Raw genomic sequence first — 20917 nt, forward strand, 5'->3', positions numbered from 1 at the left:
AGAGCCTGGAGCACTGAGGCCTAGCTTGAGGTCGAGGGGGGAGGGCAGTGCAGAGGAGCTGGCCAGAGGTGAGGGAGCCCAAAGCATGGTGCTGAGAAGTTGGCTGGGAATCCTGCACTATGCTCAGGGCCTTTCATCACGTTACCCGCTATTGCAGACAGCTGGCTGGTGACTGATGTTGACCAGAGGAAACCCCAAACCTCTCCCTATGTTTACAGCCCCCAAGGCAGACAGCAGGAGGGGGCCCTAGCAAGTCCAGGAGGCCTTGGGAACTGTGCTGCTGGGGCTGAAAAGCCCTTTGAGAGCCACCAGGCCTGGGCCCCTGGAACGCTTCCACCTGTCCCCTTTCCCTGTCAGGCCCCTCTCCTCCTATGTCCGTCTCCCCCCCCATGCCTCACCTTTCTCTGCACGCCCCACCCTTCTCTCTCTGCCCGCTAGTCTGTCCCCTCGCTGTCAGGCTGTATTAGTATTCCACAGCCATCCCAGCCCTGGCTCCCCGCCGCCATTCACAAGAGCCTGCGGGGCGGGAGCTGGAGCAGAGACAGGGAGGAAGCTCCGTTCTGCTGAAATAGGGAGGCTGGCTCAGCAAAGGGCAGGGGGGATTCCCATCACCCCCGCTCCCCCTTCACAGAGCAGGAGGGGCACAGAGTAAATTACACAAACCTCAGCACAACGGGGGGGCTGACAGTCACCCTCCCCAACCCCTGGGCACTTCCCCCGCCTCCCACACAAACCACCAGGCCCTACTCCCCACATCAATACCCAGCACTGTTCTCCCAGCCCCTGCACCCAGCCTGTGTGCTTCCCCCCAGCCCCCTCAATACCCAGGGCACTGCCCTCACCTCTGACAGTCCTCAGGCACCGCTCCCACACAAACCATCACCCTGCCCTCCCCATGCCCAGCACAGCCCACCAGCCCCAGCCCCCAACACCACAGCATTACCCCCCCCCCAGTCCCTGCACCAACACCCTGGCCCTGCCCCCCAACACCACAGCATTACCCCCCCCAGTCCCTGCACCAACACCCTGGCCCTGCCCCCCAACACCACAGCATTACCCCCCCCCCCAGTCCCTGCACCAACACCCTGGCCCTGCCCACCAGCCCCCAGGCACTGCCCCCCAACACTACAGCATTACCCCCTCCAGTCCCTGCACCAACACCCTGGCCCTGCCCACCAGCCCCCAGACACTGCCCCCCAACACTAGAGCATTACCCCCTCCAGTCCCTGCACCAACACCCTGGCCCTGCCCACCAGCCCCAGCCCCCAACACCACAGCATTACCCCCCCCAGTCCCTGCACCAACACCCTGGCCCTGCCCCCCAACACCACAGCATTACCCCCCCCAGTCCCTGCACCAACACCCTGGCCCTGCCCCCCAACACCACAGCATTACCCCCCCCCCAGTCCCTGCACCAACACCCTGGCCCTGCCCACCAGCCCCCAGGCACTGCCCCCCAACACTACAGCATTACCCCCTCCAGTCCCTGCACCAACACCCTGGCCCTGCCCACCAGCCCCCAGACACTGCCCCCCAACACCACAGCATTACCCCCCCCAGTCCCTGCACCAACACCCTGCCCGCCAGCTCCCAGGCACTGCCCCCCAGCACCCTGGCCACCAGCCCCAGCCCCCAGCCACTGCCCCCCAGCACCCTGGCCCTGCCCCCCAGCCCCCAGGCACTGCCCCCCAACACCCTGGCCACCAGCCCCAGCCCCCAGGCACTGCCCCCCAACACCACAGCATTACCCCCTCCAGTCCCTGCACCAACACCCTGCCCGCCAGCCCCAGCCCCACAGCATTACCCCCCCCCAGTCCCTGCACCAACGCCCTGCCCCCCAACACCACAGCATTACCCCCCCCCAGTCCCTGCACCAACACCCTGGCCCTGCCCACCAGCCCCAGCCCCCAGGCACTGCCCCCCAACACCACAGCATTACCCCCCCCCTCCAGTCCCTGCACCAACACCCTGGCCCTGCCCACCAGCCCCCAGGCACTGCCCCCCAACACCATAGCATTACCCCCCCCAGTCCCTGCACCAACACCCTGCCCGCCAGCCCCAGCCCCACAGCATTACCCCCCCCAGTCCCTGCACCAACGCCCTGCCCCCCAACACCACAGCATTACCCCCCCCCAGTCCCTGCACCAACACCCTGGCCCTGCCCCCCAACACCACAGCATTACCTCCCAGTCCCTGCACCAACACCCTGGCCCTGCCCACCAGCCCCAGCCCCCAGGCACTGCCCCCCAACACCACAGCATTACCCCCCCCAGTCCCTGCACCAACACCCTGGCCCTGCCCACCAGCCCCCAGACACTGCCCCCCAACACTACAGCATTACCCCCTCCAGTCCCTGCACCAACACCCTGGCCCTGCCCACCAGCCCCCAGACACTGCCCCCCAACACTACAGCATTACCCCCTCCAGTCCCTGCACCAACACCCTGCCCGCCAGCCCCAGCCCCCAGGCACTGCCCCCCAACGCCCTGGCCCTGCCCGCCAGCCCCCAGGCACTGCCCCCCAGCACCCTGGCCCTGCCCGCCAGCCCCAGCCCCCAGGCACTGCCCCCCAGCGCCCTGGCCCTGCCCCCCAGCCCCCAGGCACTGCCCCCCAGCGCCCTGGCCCTGCCCGCCAGCCCCCAGGCACTGCCCCCCAGCGCCCTGGCCCTGCCCGCCAGCCCCCAGGCACTGCCCCCCAACACCCTGGCCCTGCCCGCCAGCTGGCCCCCCAACATGCAGCACTGCCCCCGGCACCTCCCCCGGCTCCGCCCCCAGCCCGCGGCTCTGCCCCAGGCCCCCGGGCGGGCAGGCAGCGCCGGGCAGGCGGGCGGGGTCCCCGGGCCGGGCCGGGCCGGGGGAGGCGGCGAGTCCCCGCCCGCCTCCCGCAGAGGGGGCGGAGCCGCGGCCGCCGAGAGGCACCTGCCGCCCGGCCCTGTGCGTGCGGCGGCGCCGGAGGGAGCCGAGCCCCGCGGGGCCCCGCGCCCGGGCCATGCGCCGGCGGCAGCCCGCAGGCAGCGCGGCGGGGCGGCGCGGAGCCATGGAGCCGCCCGCGGCCGGCGGCCCCCGGGGCCCGGGCCGGGCCGGTGCCGTGCGACGGCGGCGGCTGGCGGGGCTGCGCTGAGCCCCGCGCCCCCGCGCCATGGCGCTGCCCCCCGGCGGGCTGGGCTGCGCGCTGCCGGGCATCAGCACCATAACCTATGTCTTCGTTTACAGCCCCAGCGGCGGCCAGGGCGCCCCCCCGGGGCCGGGGCCGGGACCGGGGCCGGGGCCCGAGCCCGCCCGCCACGCCGCGCCCGCCGCCCTCCGCGGGCCCAAGCGCAAGCTGTACAGCGCCGTGCCCGGCCGCAGGTTCATCGTGGTCAAGAGCTACACGCCGCAGGGCGAGGGTGAGATCCAGCTGAACCGGGGCGAAGCCATCAAGGGTGAGTGCGGGGGTGGGCGGGGCACCCCATGGATCGAGGGGTGCTGGGTGCAGCCAGGGTGCAGGGTGGGAGCAGGCAGCGCTGATCGAGGGGTGCTGGGTGCAGCCAGGGTGCAGGGTGGGAGCAGGCAGCGCTGATCGAGGGGTGCTGGGTGCACTCGGGGTGCAGGGTGGGAGCGGGCAGGAGCACCCCACGGAAAGCACTGATCGAGGGGTGCTGGGTGCAGTCGGGGTGCAGGGTGGGAGCGGGCAGGAGCACCCCACGGAAAGCACTGATCGAGGGGTGCTGGGTGCAGTCGAGGTGCAGGGGTGGGAGCAGGCAGGAGCACCCCACGGAAAGCACTGATTGAGGGGTGCTGGGTGCAGTCGGGGTGCAGGGGTGGGAGCAGGCAGGAGCACCCCGCGGAAAGCACTGATCGAGGGGTGCTGGGTGCAGTCGGGGTGCAGGGGTGGGAGCGGGCAGCGCTGATCGAGGGGTGCTGGGTACAGCTGGGGCACGGGTTGGGAGCACCCTATGGGCAGCACTGATTGAGGGGTGCTGGGCACAGCTGGGGTACAGGGGATGGGAGTGGGCAGGGACACCCCGTGGGCAGTGCTGATTAAGGGGTGCTGGGCAGAGCCGGGGTGCAGGGGTGAGAGCAGGCAGCGCTGATCGAGGGGTGCTGGGTACAGCTGGGGTGCAGGGGTTGGGAGTGGGCAGGAGCACCCTGTGGGCAGCGCTGATCGAGGGGTGCTGGGCAGAGCCGGGGTACAGGGGTGGGAGCAGGCAGCGCTGATCGAGGGGTGCTGGGCAGAGCCGGGGTGCAGGGATTGGAGTGGGCAGGAGCACCCCATGGGCAGCGCTGATCGAGGGGTGCTGGGCACAGGGGTTGGGAGCACCCTATGGGCAGTACTGATTGAGGGGTGCTGGGCAGAGCCGGGGTACAGGAGATGGGGGTGGGCAGGAGCACCCCATGGGCAGCGCTGATCGAGGGGTGCTGGGCACAGGGGTTGGGAGCACCCTATGGGCAGTACTGATTGAGGGGTGCTGGGCAGAGCCGGGGTACAGGAGATGGGGGTGGGCAGGAGAACCCCGTGGGCAGTGCTGCTTGAGGGGTGCTGGGCACAGCTGGGGTACAGAGGGTAGGAGTGGGCATAGGGGCCCCTGTAGCAGGGTAGGGCAGCGTGGGACCCGCTGCTCCTGAGAAGTAGCCAATGGCCTGGGCACAGCCGGGGTGGGAGCAGGCACAGGGGAGGCATGGGGGCCATGGGCAAGGGCGACCCACCCCACAGGCAGCACCAGGCAAGGGGCCCTGGGCACAGCCGGGGTGCAGAGTTTGGAAGCGGGTGTGGGGGGCCCTGTAGCGGGGTAGGGCAGCATGGGACCCCCGCTGACCAAGGGCATGGCCAGGGCCCAGGCGAAGCTGAGTGCAGGCAAAGCGCAGTCAGCAGCTGGCCACGGGGCTGGTTCGGATTCCCTGCAGATCCCCTCTGGGCTCTGAGAGGCAAGGACTGTATGAGGAGGGAGGGGCGAACAGAGGTTGGTCCCTTGCCTGACTGGGGCTATTGCTGTGTCTATTGGGGACCCGCTGCCTTTGGGGTGGCCCCGTTGGATATGCATTGCGTTAGTCATGTTTGTCTTGAGTGGGGTCTGCTCTGTACAGGCGGATTTCCCTTGGGATTATGCACTCTTTGAAATAAGTGCAGCGAAGATGGTTTGGGAGATTGCAGAAACTTACAGTTGTTGCTGCAAATTCTTGTGGTGCTCCAGGCATGTTTCGGGGCATGGGGGTGAAGTCAAGGGGGTCCCAATGAGACCCTGCTCACTGGGGTTTTGTCAGTATCAAGTGTTCACAAAACTTCTGAAGTGGTGAAGGGGAGACTGGAAGCTTCCTTTACTTGGAAGCTCCTCCTAATGGGGTATTCCCATCCTGCAGAGATGGCAGGACCTTACCCTGGTGCGTATGAGTCCATGGGTCACACTGCTCCTGCCTTCTCTCTGAGATTTTAGAGGAATCTGGTAGCAGTAACCTAACTAGTAAGCAGAAGCTGAGTTTTGCATCTCCTTTTCTTTCCCTGTGGGCCTAATATCTTACCTGCCTGTCCTACATCTCACCCTTGGCCTGGTTCTCCCTGCATTCATCCCTGTCTAGATTCCTAGTAATACTGCCTCCCTCTAGAACAGGAATATCTTTGAAAAGAGATGCTGTTGAACTGGGTGGTTTGGGGCAGAATGCTGGGCAGTCTCCTTTAAGGACATGTTTCAAGAATCGCCAGCTCCTGGCCCAAGCCAGGGGATTGGGCAGGGGATTGTTTTGAGAGGAAACATTAAAGTGACTCTTAGTTTCCTTTTCGTTTTGTACGTTGATTGCTGAATGTTGCTTCACTTCATTGATATTTTCAAGTTTGTCATAAATGTCATATGTCGCCAAACGTGCGCGTTGATGGGCGAGATAATGTTTGAAGTGCCACATTTCTCCCCCTCCCCAAAATCCTGGGTTAATATAGTGCCTTGGATGTCTCCTTTCTATTTTTCTCTTAATTTTCCTACTTCCTCCTCCATTATGTATCTTTGCTTTGTGCTTTCGCTAGGCATATAAAATAGTGGTTGGGATCGACAACGTAGGTGGGTTTCTCTTATTTGTCCTCGTAACGCTGCCTGCAGGGGCTCCAGAGCGCGAGTACCAACCTCAGGGCAGACTGTTAGGAAGCTGGGCACAAACCCCAGATTGTCTGTGAGTTCTACACTTCGATTTCACCAACCAATTATCAAGTGTAAACTGCTCAGGCACTGTAACAGCCGTAACATGGAGTCACAGACAGTCCCCGTGGGCACTCTGATCTACCTCGCCACCCAGGTGAATGTACATTTGTGATAGATTGTCCCTAATACCAACGGTAATACTCTAGTTACTCCCAGTCTCACTGGACCAGTCACTTACCCCTCGTCAGTTGTACCTTAGATCTCACACCAAAGACCACGCTTGTAGCTAATCCTATAATATCTATTCAGATTTATTAACTAGGAAAAAGAAACCAGAGAGTTATTTACAAGGTTAAAGCAGGTAGACATAGATACACAAATAATTTACAAAAGGTGCCACCAGACTCCTTGTTGTTTTTGTAGATACAGACTAACACGGCTACCCCCGATACTTGAAATAATTTACAATTGTAAGTTTTGAAAGGTAATAGAAGCTTCTGTAATCAGCAAGCTCTCTATGTCCTTTAGGGCAAACCCAGGCTAAACATCTGGGGATCTCTTGCTTATGCCAAAAAAAAACCACACTCTCTCTCCCCCCCCCCCCCCCCCCCCCCCAGTCTCAGCAGCTCACAGAGATAGCAAGTTGCTTTTGTTTGGGTTATTCTCCTCCTCCTGCCATGTGCTCAGAGCTGAGTATTCAGCTGTTGGGTGGAGTCCACTTGCATGGCTCATCTTCCTGGGGAAGGGAGCAGAACAACAAATGTCTTTTGTCCTCTTGTTGATAGTATGTAGGGAAATTCCAGTTGCAGCCACCCACAATAGTCCATCTGGGATTGATGGACCTTTCCTGTAACATAACACTTTCTTTGGAAGATCAGCTCTTCACACTAATTAACATCTCTCTCCTGTCTAGTGATTTATGCAGTCACAGAGGTTTAGAACAGAACCACTCCTGTTGTATCTTACAGTATAGGGTACAGATGTTATAAGTGACAGTAATGCAGGCAGCAACTGACAAGCATTCAATGAAGTCTAAACACATCCTTATCATTCCAATACCTATTTTAACAATACTAACACCCAGGTGAGCCGGACTGATTCCAGCTCTGTATTTGTCAGTGTCTCATTGAGACGTGGAGACCTTGGCAGGAGCTGGCACCTCTCTGCCAGCACCACAATCCTCCCTCATAATACACAAACAAGGGGACAGTGAGTTAAACTGAAAGACAACAAATATAAAGCTGATAAAAGGAAATGCTTTTTGCACAAAACACAATTAATCTATGGAATAGACTGCCACAGCACGCCAAAATTATAGCAGAATTCAAGATAGGATTAAAGATTTATGGGATTTTGAGAACATCCTCAGTTACATTAGACATGATTTTTAAAAATCCTGTCTAAAGTGTTCCTGCTTCAGAGCAGAAGTCAGCCTCCCACTGACAAGGCTAGGAAAAAACTTCCCCATGAGCAAGAATCCCATCATTTTCACAGCAAGATTTCTTGAATTTCCTAGAAAGCATTGCATGTTGGGCACTGTCGGAGAAAGGATCCTGGGCTAGGACCATTGGTCTGATCCACTGATAGTGTCTCTGTGCTCAGATTCGAGCCTAGCTCTGACCTGCTGGAAGGCTGAGGATGGGACATATACCCACTCTGTATCTTTGTTCTTGGTTCTATTTATTTGTAGCTGTGAAAGGTGCCATCTTGACAGACCTGGAGACTGAAGCCCTCTGTCTACAGCAAGAGAGGCAGGAGTGGGCAGCTCTTTACTCTGTCGCTATGGGGCTGTTTTGCTGTTCTTGTGGGAAGGAGAGGGATAATCTAATAGATATGGGGCTCTCCCCTTGTAGTTGCTCTTCTAGTTCACTCTCGAAAACAACAAGGAGTGTGGTGGCACCTTAAAGACTACCAGATTTATTTGGGCATAAGCTTTCGTGGGTAAAAACCTCACTTCTTCGGATGCATCTGAAGAAGTGAGGTTTTTACCCACGAAAGCTTATGCCCAAATAAATCTGGTAGTCTTTAAGGTGCCACCACACTCCTTGTTGTTTTTGTAGATACAGACTAACACGGCTACCCCCTGATACTAGTTCACTCTCAGGTTCCCTACCCAGGCAGCAGAGTCTGCTGGGGGTTATCAGGGCTACTTTGGTAGATGTTTGGTCACCGGTTTGTGTATGAACCCGCGCCTTCCATTGCAAGCTGGGGCAGATGTCCGGCTAGTGACTCTGAGTCTCTTCTGCCCGACCTGCAGGAGTGAGGGATGGTCCCTGGCTGGCACGCTGGGGCACTCTGCTGGCTCTGGCTCTGAATAGCATGGGTGCCAGAGCATCAGCCTCTCAAGAGACACCTGGGGCTGGGGTGGAGTCAGGATCGGACCAGAAGTGGGAGGGCAGCTCTCTAAGGTTGGGAGAATGTTCACAGGGTGCCAATGGCCATGGAATTCCCACAGATGGAAGTACTGAAAGGTGTGTGTGGGAGCGTGAACTAGACGATCTGTCTGGGGATGGAGGTGCTGTACTGGGGGGAGTGGGAGCTGTCTGGGAGGAGGGTGCTTTAGGGAGCTAGAGAGAAGACGGGCGAGGTGTCCCTGGGTGGCAGAAGATGAGCAGGGGTGCAGTCTGCAGACGGGGGGCTGAACAGGAGAAGGGGAAGCGGTCTGCGGGGAGTGGCTGGCTGAACAGGGGAAGGGGGAGCTGTCTGCAGACGGGGGTCCTGAACAGGGGAAGGGGGGAGCTGTCTGCAGATGGGGGTCCTGAACGGGGGAAGGGGGAGCTGTCTGCAGATGGGGGTCCTGAACGGGGGAAGGGGGGAGCTGTCTGCAGATGGGGGTCCTGAACGGGGGAAGGGAGGAGCTGTCTGCAGATGGGGGGGCCTGGACGGGGGAAGGGGGGAGCTGTCTGCAGATGGGGGGCCTGGACGGGGGAAGGGGGGAGCTGTCTGCAGATGGGGGGCCTGGACGGGGGAAGGGGGAGCTGTCTGCAGATGGGGGGCCTGGACGGGGGAAGGGGGAGCTGTCTGCAGATCATAGAATACCAGGGTTGGAAGGGACCTCAGGAGATCATTTAGTCCAACCACCTGCTCAAAGTTGGCCCAATCCCCAGACAAATTTTTGCCCCAGATCCCCAAATGGCCCCCTCAAGGAATGAACTCACAACCCTGGGTTTAGCAGGCCAATGCTCAAACCACTTAGCTATCCCTCCCCCCCATTGGGGAGACTGAGCAGGAGAAGGGGGAGCGGTCTGCAGACAGGGGCTGAAGAGAAGGGGAGCTGTCTGCAGACGGGGGCTGAACAAGGGAAGACGATGGGGAGAGTTGTTTGGGCAGGGCTTGGCGGGATCAGGGCTGAGAGGTTCATGGGTGTGTAACGTTTCTCTCTGTGTCAGCGGTGTGGGAGATGTGAGGGTGTCTCTGTGAGAAGTAGCTGTTCAGTTGAAGGTATATTGCCTGCTGCCATCTTACCCTGTAATGCTCCCTGTCTTTAGAACCTGTTGGGCCGTCCTGAAGATGCCTGGGTTAAGTTCTTTATCGGAGAGTGTTTGCCTTTTCACAGGTTCCTCTAGGGCGGTTGGGGCTGCAGGACAAAGTCTCTGAGCCAGAGTCTGATCTGCTGGGCTTGGTGGCGTCAGGACCCAGCAGAAGCGCTCCTTGCTATTGAGTCTGCAGGGATTGTTCTCAGCCACAGAGCTAATCGCTCGCCCTCCAGATGGGAGTCCTGCCCTTCGCTGGTGGATTTCCTGGGGCGTGTTCAGCACCACCTCGAAGCACATATGTGGGGGAAGGAGGGGAAGAGGCGGGGGGATTCATCTGGACTCTAGTACTTTAACTATCTTGAGGAAGGCTGGTGGTAATAACCACACATGAATCGGCATAGAGATTCCATGTGTAGGTTACTTAAGGACAGAATCCAAGCAGAGGGGACTTCGTCTTTGATCTGCTTCATGCAGATAGGGAGGCATGGGGTGAGAATACTAGGCTAGTGATCATCATCTGCTGGAATTCAGCCTTGCAAGATGTAGAAAGAAACAGTTGATAGACACAGCAGAACAAGGGGATTCAACTTCAGGAACACAAACTCTGGGTGAATTTAGAAAACTTGTGACCCTGTTGTCGTTTGAGCCTGGTGTACTTTATACTCCCAGAATGATAGAGATTCCTAAGGACTCACCTGGATGTATAGTAATGGTTTGTCTGGTTTAGGGTTTCATACGGCCATTCATCATCAGAGTACCTAAGCAACTCCTGTGTAAAGCTGATAGCAATAGCTAAGTCCCTAGTGGAGTTCATGAAGTCCTGCCTCTCCTCCCTTTTGGGGGTTGCGGAGGGGTTGTAGTTTTGTTTGCTTGCTTGCTTGGTTCGGATTTCTGTGTTTTATTATTTGTGTGTGTGTGTTTTGGGTTTTGGGGGTGTGTGGGGTAGCTGTTCTACTGGTATCATTCTCGTGGTGAAAAGGATTTTGTCAAAGCGCAAGGGTTTGCAGTGTTTCCTAACAATAGTCAGACTCTGGATTCGCCTTGTCTCCTCTGGAAGATCTTTACACAGCCAGAGCCCCTAGGCTGAGAATGTTTGTACTGGTCCCCGAGTGCTTCGTTTCTGATCTGTACTGTCCCAGAGGAATGCAGCTGTTTTGGTGGTTTGTAGATGGAGATGTGGTCGCTGCGGTAGATGGGGCTTAATCCACAATTAGGACCAAGATCTTAAAATGCCGTTTGAAACCGATTGGGAACTATTGGAGGGACTTGAGCACAGGTCTGACGTATCATGGGGGCCTAGATCATGGAGGAGGCAGGCCGCTGCTTTCTGTACCAGCTGCAGCTTGTGCATCGTCTTCATATTCAGCTTCAGAAACAGTGAATGACAGTAATCCAGCTGGGCAGTGTTGAATGTATGGATCACTGTGGCTAGGCTGAGGCTACCTGCTCCTCCAAGCTTAGTGAGGAGTCACACAGGACCCCCAAAACTTTGCATCACTTTGACAAGTGGGGTCTACGCACTTTCAGGGGCAGGTGAAGACAGTCTGTTGGGCAGCTCCTCAAAGCATTTACTTCAGCCAGCCAGGATCACTTTGCTCTTATCTGGATTCAGCTTGAGCCGGCTGTCACAGCTTCAGGGTTAACTGTTCTTTTGACTCCCCTTCTGGTCTTCCTTGAGGGGGACCCACTTAAGGTTTTAGGCTTCCTAGCAGTCACCTTACTTGGGTCAGAGACCCGCATCTCCCTCTGTTCAGACCCGGGGTTTAAGCTTGCAGTCCCTCTGCACTCTCTGTGATTTCCCAGCAGGTCTGACCGGGATCCAGTATCCATGGTTAACTCTTTCTCCAAGGGTTGTAACAGTGTATGCCAGTTGTCAAGCAGATTTCACAAAGCGTACTGCATTGCCTCTTGGGGAGAGAGGGGGAATTACACATGTTTAACAAAAAACCCCCAACTGCCTACAGTCATGCTAAAAGCATACCAGAGGTCACCCCCAGCTCCAACACAGGGCTCTTGTAGGTGTCAGTCTTTCAAACCCCAACCTCAGTTTGCCCCCTTGATTACAAGTTCATGTTAGTTTTTAGCTCAGAAACTAGACCCTGATTGGACAGTTCATCTGTTCCTTTGCATCGCTCAGGCCTTGGATCTCCAGTCTCTGGGGCCAGGTAATCACTAGTCAGTGGCCCTCTCCTCAGAGCAGAGCTTCGAAAGCCTGAGCTTTTGCATAAACAGGATTATGTAATTTGTGTTAACCACTCCCCAGAGATTCCCAGGAAACCCAGTTAACACTTAGTACCCAAAAGTCCATGCCTGCCTGGCACATTTCAGTATAGTCATTTGAACTCCTTACACTTCCCAGGTCTTGCATCTGCCACACCAGCTGCTCTTCATCCAAGAGCTGATTTCTTGTGGGCATTCCGACGTGTTAATAATGGCAGTCAGTGGAGAATGAGTTTCAGAGTTGAGTATCGTTGGCATGCTGTTGCCAGCTGAGCGTATGGCATCTTGCTGTCTCCCAGTGATCTCATGTGGGCATTGTAGAGAAAGGCAGACAGTATGGACCTCTCTGTGACCCTGAAGGCAAGACCCTTTGATGAGAACACTCTTTCTATTCCACTGGTATCTCTTGAGGTTGTTAAACAGCAGGTCCAGATATTTTTCATCCAAGAGTTTTAAAAGAACTGTCCGAGGAGCTCACTGGACTGTTAATGTTGATTTTTCAATAAGTCTTGGAGCTCTGGGGAAGTTCCAGAAGACTGGAAGAAAGCTAATGTGACAATTTTTAAAAAGGGTAAACAGGATGACCTGGGTAATTATAGGCCTGTCAGCCTGACATACATCCTAGGCAAGATAATGGAGTAGTTGACACAGGACTTGGTTAATAAAGAATTAAAGGAGGGTAATGTAATTAATGCAAATCAACATGGATTTATGGAAAATAGATCCTGTCAAACCAACTTGACACCTTTTTCTTGATGAGATGACAAGTTTGGTTGATAAAAGTACACCTCTACCCCGATATAACGCGGTCCTCGGGAGCCAAAAAATCTTACCGTGCTATAGGTGAAACCACGTTATATTGAACTTGCTTTGGCCTCCAGCATTTCTGTTATGAATAGTCAGCAAACATGCCTGGCCCCGCCCCCTATCCAACCCCCACCTACTTCCCGCCCCCTCACTGACCCCTCAGAACCCCCGACTCATCCAACCCCCCACTCCTTGTCCCCTGACTACCCCCTCCAGAGACCCCCCCCCTGCCCCAACCTCCCCTCCCAAGACCCCACCCCCTATCTAAGCCCCCCCTGCTCCTTGTCTCCTGATGGCCCCCTCCAGAGACCCCTCCCCCGTCCCTAATCACCCCCAGGACTCCCGTGCTCTATCTAATGCCCCCATTCCCCGTCCCCTGACCACCCCGCCCCCAGAGCCTCCGAACTATCCAACCCCCCCTACTCCTGTCCCTGGACTGCCCCCCCCCCCCCCGAGACCCTCTGCCCCTTATCCAACCCCTCGGCCCCAGCCCGGCACCCTTAACACGCCGCTCAGAGCAGCGTGTCGGAGCCAGACATGCTGATGTGCTGATCCACCGAAGCGCGCAGCCCCGCTCCCTACACCGCTGCTCTACCGTGTTATATCTGAATTCGCGTTATATCGGGTCATGTTATATCGGGATAGAGGTGTAATCGTGTTGATGTAATATACTTAGACTTCTGTAAGGTATTTGACTTGGTACCGCACCGTATTTCAAACTAGAATAATATAAAACAAAATGGCATGTGTTAAATGGATTTAAAACTGGCTAACTGATAGGGTAAAAATGTAATTGTAAACAGGGAATTCTCATCGAATGGATGTTTTGTTTTTTTAGTGGGGTTCTGCTGGGAACAGTTCTTGGCCTTACACTATTTAACATTTTTATCAGTGACCTGGAAGAAAACATAAAATTATCACTGATAAAGTTCGCAGATGACACACAAATTGGGGGAGTGGTAAATAATGAAGAGGACAGGTCACTGATACAGAGCGATCTGGTTTGCTTGATAAACTGGTGCAAACAAACAAGATGAGTTTTAATATTGCTAAATGTGTACATTTAGGAACAAAAAATATAGGCATATTTACAGAGTGAGGGACTCTATCCTGGGAAACAGTGACTCTGAAAATTTTTTGTGGGGTGATGGTGGATAGTCCGCTGAATATGAGCTCCCAGTCAAACACTGTGGCCGAAAAAAGCTAATGTGATCCTGGGATGCATTGTCAGGGGAATCTCAAATAGGAGCAGAGAGGTTATTTTACCTCTGTATTTGGCTCTGGTTTAACTGTTGCTGGAACAGTTCTGGTGTCCACAATACTAGAAGCACCCGTCCCAGATAACGTTTTCACAGATTCATAGATTCTAGGACTGGAAGGGACCTCGAGAGGTTGAGTCCAGTCCCCTGCCCTCATGGCAGGACCAAATACTGTCTAGACCATCCCTGATAGACATTTATCTAACCTACTCTTAAATATCTCCAAGGAAGGAGATTCCACAACCTTCCTAGGCAATTTATTCCAGTGTTTAATCACCCTGACAGTTAGGAACTTTTTCCTAATGTCCAACCTAAACCTCCCTTGCTGCAGTTTAAGCCCATTGGTTGGTCCCAGATAACATCAGACCACTGGGTCCTTCGCACGGTAGAAGTGGGATATTCTCTCCAATTCTGCTCCTCTCCTCTCTTCCCTCCCACCCCCTCTCCCCATCCCTCTTCAGGGACCCTTCTCATGAGCATCTCCTCATGCAGGAGGTCCACACGCTCCTCACCGCATGGGCAGTGGAGGAGGTTCCTCGGGAGCTAAGGGGCAAGGGATTCTGCTCCCATTATTTCCTCATCCCCAAAGCCAAGGGGAGTCTCAGACCCATTCTCGACCTGCAAGGCCTCAACAGCTTCATGAAAAAGCTGAAGTTTCTCATGGTCTCCCTAAGTTTGATCATCCCCTCTCTGGATCCGGGAGACTGGTATGCCGCCCTCGACTTCAAGGATGCGTACTTCCACATCTCGATACGTCTTGCCCACAGATGCTTCCTCAGGTTTGTGGTCTGCCACAAGCATTACCAATTCACGGTCCTCCCCTTCAGCCTGTCCACAGCCCCTCGAGTGTTCACCAAGTGCATGTCGGAGGCAGGCCCAGGTATACCCATACCTCGACGACTGGCTGCTCAGTGGACCCAGGGACCCATTGGAGGCTCAGATCCTCTTCGTGAGATCCACCTTCGACAGGTTGGGTCTCCTCCTCAGTGAACAAAAATCGACCCTGTCACCGACTCAAAGGATAGTTTATCAGAGCGGTGTTGGACTCAGGCCGGGCCAGGGCGTTGCTGCCGGAGGTCCATTTCCGGGCATGACGGACATCATACAAAGCCTCAGACGGTACCCTACTACCACAGCAATGGGTTGCTACAGGCTCCTAGGCCACACGGCGGCATGTATCTATGTGGTGCAGCATGCCAGGCTGAGGCTCAGGCCTCTCCAAGCTTGTCTAGCGTTGGCCTACCGTCCAGGGCGTAACTGCCTGGACACAGTGATCACCCTTTCAGTGCAGGTCCTCGAGTCCCTCCGCTGGTGGCTCAACCTGCAGGTGTGCGAGGGAGTCGCCTTCGACAAACCCCAGCCCTCTCTGTCTCTGGTAACGGTGCATCAGCGCTGGGATGGGGCACTCACCTGGAAGAACTACAGGCACAGGGCCTCTGGTCACAGGACGAGCTCTCGCTCCACATCAACACAAAGAAGTTGAGTGCGGTCCGACGAGCCCGGCAAACCTTCCAAGCCCAATTGCAGGGGAAGCGTGTGGGGGTTATGACAGACAACACAGCTGTGATGTTTTACATAAACAAGCAGGGTGGGGCTCGTTCCTCTCCCCTGTGCCAGGAAGTCCTCAAGCTGTGAGACTTCTGTATAGTCCACTCGCTTCACATGGAAGCGTCTTACCTCCCAGGTTCCCAGAATGAGTTGGCGGACTACCTCAGCAGATCCTTCCACAACTATGAGTGCTCCATCCGCCCAGACGTGATACACAGCATTTTCCAGAAGTGGGGAGTTCCCCAGATCAACCTGTTTGCCACACAGGGCAACAGAAAGTGCCTGCGAGTCTACTCCTTCCGGAATCACAGTCCTGGTTCACTTGCAGATGCGTTTCTCCTCCCCTGGATGGACCATCTGTTGTACACGTTCTCACTCGTCCACAAGGTTCTGCTCAGGATCCGCAGAGACAAGGCATTGGTCATACTGGTGGCGCCAGCATGGCCTCATCACCACTGGTACACCACACTCCTGGAGCTGTCTGTGGACACCCCAATCGTATTGCCTGTAGTCTCAGACCTGATCACCCAAGATCACCTTCACCACCCTGACCTCCAGTCCCTTCACCTCACGGCTTGGAAGCTTCATGGCTAAACCCCATGGAACTCGTGCTTTGAGCCTGTTATGGAGGTCTTACTTGGTAGCAGGAAACCCTCCACTAAGGTTACCTACCTGGCCAAGTGAAAAAGGTTTGCAATCTGGTGCTCTCAGAGCCGCTCATCTCCAGGGCAGGAGCCCAAACTGCTTATCCTGGACTACCTATTGCACTTGAAACAGCAAGGCCTGGCAGCATTGTCCATCAAGGTACATCTGGCAACCATCACTGCTTTCCACCCGGGAGTGGCTGGGCGTTCCGTCTTCGCCAAGCCCATGGTTGGCTGTTTCCTAAAGCGGCTGGACAGGCTGTAGCCGCAGGTTAGACAACCGATCCCAGTGTGGGAGCTTAACCTGGTCCTTTTCAGAGTAACAGGGCCATGATTTGAACCCTTGGTGACTTGCTCACTCCTCTACCTGTCATGGAAAGTGGACTTCCTAGTCACCATTACTTCGGCAAAGATGGTATCGGACCTAAAAATGGTATCCCCTCCAGCCCTCCTTACACAGTTTTCTATAAGGACAAGGTGCAGCTTAGGCCTAACCCAGTCTTCCTCCCAAAGATTGTGTCCCAATTCATAGAATCATAGAATATCAGGGTTGGAAGGGACCTCAAGAGGTCATCTAGTCCAACCCCCTGCTCAAAGCAGGACGAATTCCCATCTAAATCATCCCAGCCAGGGCTTTGTCAAGCCGGGCCTTAAAAACCTCCAAGGAAGGAGACTCCACCACCTCCCTAGGTAACGCATTCCAGTGCTTCACCACCCTCCTAGTGAAATAGTGTTTCCTAATATCCAACCTGGACCTTCCCCACTGCAACTTGAGACCATTGCTCACTCCAATTCCAATTCCACTCCAACCAGGACATTTTCTACCCTAAACCTCACGCGGCTAGCCAAGAACAAAGGCTTCACTCCCTGGGGACGTTCGACAAGCGCTCGCCTTTTACATTGAATGCACAAAGCCGTTTTGTACATCGAACCAACTGTTTGTGGCAGACCAGATGAAAGGACTCCCGGTCTCGTTGCAGAGGATCTCATCATGGATCACATCCTCTATCCGGACATGCTATGAGTTAGCCAAAGTTCCAGCCCCTGCACTAACGGCACATTCCGCAAGAGTGCAGGCCTCCTTGGCAGCATTCCTGGCCCAGGTCCTGATCCAGGAGATCTGCAGGGCGGCGACATGGTCCTCAGTTCACACTGTCACCTCGCATTACGCAATAACCCAGCATGCCAGAGACTATGCAGCATTTGTCAGAGTGGTGCTGCAGTCAGCGATTCCATAACTGCAACCCCACCTCCTGGGTAGGGTTTGGGAGTCACCTCATTGGAACCAACATGAGCAAGCACTCAAAGAAAAAGAAAAAAAAAAGTTACCCACCTTCTTGTAACTGTTGTTCTTTGAGATGTGTTGCTCATATCCATTCCAAACCCACCTGTCTTCCCCTCTGTCGGAGGAGCTGGCATGTCACCCCCACATCTTTTTCAGAGTCACTGCTCCCCGGGAATTCCTTTTTCTCTCTGTATTTAAGGCTAATGGTAGTAGATATTTCAAGCAAGTTTGCAAACATTATCCCTGTAAGCTGACCACATCTTTGATTCTGTTAAATAAATCAGCTCCCAGTATCATCACATCAGAGTCCCCCTGAAATTCATCAAAGTGCAGTTCTGTTGTGTGTGTCTCATTTGTAAATCACATCGGTGCCCATTGTTGAAGGTTGTATTATTGTAATTTACCATTAAAATGTCACTTCCTTTCTTTGGCATTGGTATGTGAGATATCAACTTGTTACTCGTGAACAACTTTTCTGTCCCCAAATCAACCAAATAAAAGGCAGTCAACACTCATTGCTTCTTAATAGAAACTCACTGTTGCTACTCTGTGTTCCCTTGGGCTGGAAAGCAGTTGGTGTTTATAGATCTCTCTTCAGGTTCAGTCATTGTGGAGTGGAAGAATATTTCAGGGTGGGTTACTTCTCTGAAACTGCAATGGGGCAGCAGTTCTTGGCTCTTACATGCTTGGCTGAATAGCTGGGGTCTGAAACTTTTTACCACCCCACTTCCCAAGAAAATACAAAACCCACCTGTTTAAAGTGGACATTTGGGGAGATTTTCAAAATATTTTTGTAGACTTTCACTGGGACTTGTGCTCCTAGAATCCCTTAGGCACATCTGAAAATCTCTCTGAACTACACAGCAAAGATAGGTCTGTCTAAACCGTGCATCCAGCAACATGTTGGTCAAAACCTTGCACAATTTCAAAACCCGCCTTGTGAGAGGCTATTAAGTCTTGGAACTTGCCAAATTCCTTTCTCAAAACTCTTTGTCAAGTTAAAACTCTCCTGAACTCACTGACATTAAATACAAATGCCTGATCTTATCTGTCTCACATATCACTTACCCTTCTCCTTGGCAAATATAAGAAATGCATTTTCAATACAGTCATGTACTGATCTTTATCACTCACTTTCAGCTTTGTATCAAACTTTGCTGTTCTTTGACTTATCTGCCAAATGTCCTGGGTCACCAACAGACATAAAAGCACCAAAGTAGTATTTGATGATGCCATACCCTCTCTTTGTGAGCCCGCAGCATCCCATTCCTGCAGCGCTGCCTAAGATTAACCAGTTCACTGCTTGAACTCTTTCATCTTCTGTACCTGTGGTTGCTGTGGTACTGACGTGCCAGCTTCAGCTCTCTGAATCACTGTGCTCTCGTCACTGTTAATCTCTCAACAATCTTCCTGCTCTGCTCCTGCCACTTGCTAGCTCAACACCCCTGTTTCTTCTTTTGTAACCTGCCTGTGGGCAGCTTTGCAGTTGTCCAGATTTCCCAGAGCTATACAGTTTTTCTGCGTGTTCACATTGTGTGACTTTTTCTAAATGAATGGTCTCAGAATCTTCTGATACCTTTTCTGGTCTCTGATTTTCTGTGGCCAAGTGACTTGTTTTTTAATCTTAAGGGCGTTCATCTCTCCCTGTGCTCTTTGCCTTGTCCACATGCTGTATCTGCAGCTGCTGGGGGCACCTTTCGCTGCATAGCTGCCCAACATGGGGGGCGGGGGTTCATTTCCAAGCCAGTCTTCTCCCTTTGGCGATAGCGCTCCTTGAGAGTTGTGGCCTATCGCTTCCCAGATCCTATTCCTGGGGAGAGCAGGAAGCCTGGCTGTGTCAGCCAGCGTTTCATGGCAGTTCTTTGGCTGAGTTGGCAGCCTCTGAAAGGACCAGGAGGGGAGGAGGAGGGCATACTGCCCTGCAGCCTTCATTTTAAGACGTTCTAATGATATGCAGTTATGGGTCACCATTCCATCTGGGCTAAGATATGCCCTGATTGGAGCATATCCCTGAGAGCAAGAAGTAAGAGTTTCTTGAGACTTGTAGGGAGGATCAGGTGCTTGTAACGTGCTCTTGGAGGGCCTCTAATGATCTGTCTGACTCAATGCCTGGGTCCCTGGCTAGAACTACCCTTGCTTACAGGCACTCTTTGCTCTGGAGTTCTGTGGTAGGGACCAATGTCAGTAGCCTAGGCCCAAGTTATTCTTTATGTAAGAAGCAGTAGTCCTTTTTCTGTTACTGGAGAGGCTAGCCCTTCCACTCTTCAGGCGACTTACAGATCCAGCCTGGTTTGCAACTCGGTAAATTTGAAAGATCGCCAGAGACATTGAGCTGTTTCTTCCATCCATCTTAGGTCCACTGGCAGCTTCTTTTGGAAGCCACAGCTTTAATGAAGGCTCTAGAACCAATTTTAATTTCAGCCCCTGAGTTTCCAAAAGTTTACATGCTTGACAAGATATCTCTTTGGATTAGTGGTTCATGGAGAATGTCAGATGTGAAGAACATCACATGACCCCAACTGCTCTTCAACTAGGCTGTAAGGACAACAACCTAGCCAGCAACCTCAGCAGGAGACACACTGCTTGCTACAAGTGGGCCCGGGAAGACTCCATCCTTAAACCTCTTCAACAGGTGGGGCACGCTTCACATAGATCTGTTTGCCACCTGCCAGGACAAGGAGGAGAATTCGTCTGCTTTAGAGAGAGAAAAGTCTGGCATCCATCCCAGATCCCTTCCTCCAATCTGGTTCCAGAGTCTTCTGTGTGCATTCCCCAGGGGCCATTGAAATATCAGACAGGATAAAATCCCAGTGAGACTGATAGCTGTGTCCTGGACATGGATGTTCTGGTTCACAGATGTGCTGGACTTGCTGGTGGGTCCTCCTATCCCATTACTGAGTGTCCCAGATTTCTTTTTCAGAACCAGAGCCAGATTCACCCCCTGACTACCTGATGGCTTGTATAACACACAACCAGAGGTCACCCAATGAAATTAATAGGCAGCAGGTTTAAAACAAACGAAAGGAAGTACTTCTTCACACAACACACATTCAATCTGCGGAACTCGTTGCCAGGGGATGTTGTGAAGGCCAAAACTAAACTGAGTAAAAAAAAAAAAAAAGAACCAGATAAGTTCATGGAGAATAGGTTAATCGATGATCAAGGATGATAAGGGAGGGACTGCATGCTCTGGGTGTCCTAAGCCTCTAACTTCCAGAAGCTGGGAGGGGGCGACGGGATGGATCACTTGATAACTGCCCTGTTCTGTTCATTCTGTCTGAAGTACCTGGCATTGGCCACTGTAGGAAGACAGGATACTGGACTAGATGGACCATTGTTCTAACTCTGTATGGCCGTTCTTATGTATGCTTCCCTGTTGGCACAACAGATAAGTGGTGTTCTGAGGATGTCCAAGAGGTCCTAGCAGAAAAGCATTAATCGGTTCCCTTTACAGTTTGAGGTGAAAGAGATTTTTGATATGGATAATGCAGAGGAAACCCCCATTTCCTTTGCCTCAAATGGTCAGGACTGTTAGTGCAGCCAGTGAACTCACGGGGCTATCAGCGTCTCATCCTC

The 20917-nt window shown here is 54.1% G+C and overlaps 1 protein-coding gene across 6 annotated transcripts in view; it reads left to right on the forward strand.

Moving 5' to 3' along the window:
• SHANK3 (SH3 and multiple ankyrin repeat domains 3) overlaps nucleotides 1-20917 on the forward strand; it is a 650584-nt gene that overhangs the window by 369086 nt on the left and 260581 nt on the right. For all 6 annotated transcript variants that reach the window (XM_054034834.1, XM_054034750.1, XM_054034917.1 and 3 more), the window contains exon 12: nucleotides 3212-3420. In XM_054034834.1, the coding sequence (XP_053890809.1) occupies nucleotides 3212-3420 (209 nt within the window). The remainder of the gene's footprint in view (nucleotides 1-3211; nucleotides 3421-20917) is intronic.

The sequence above is a fragment of the Malaclemys terrapin genome, chromosome 1, assembly GCF_027887155.1.
Source record: "Malaclemys terrapin pileata isolate rMalTer1 chromosome 1, rMalTer1.hap1, whole genome shotgun sequence".
NCBI classification, from domain to species: domain Eukaryota; kingdom Metazoa; phylum Chordata; order Testudines; family Emydidae; genus Malaclemys; species Malaclemys terrapin.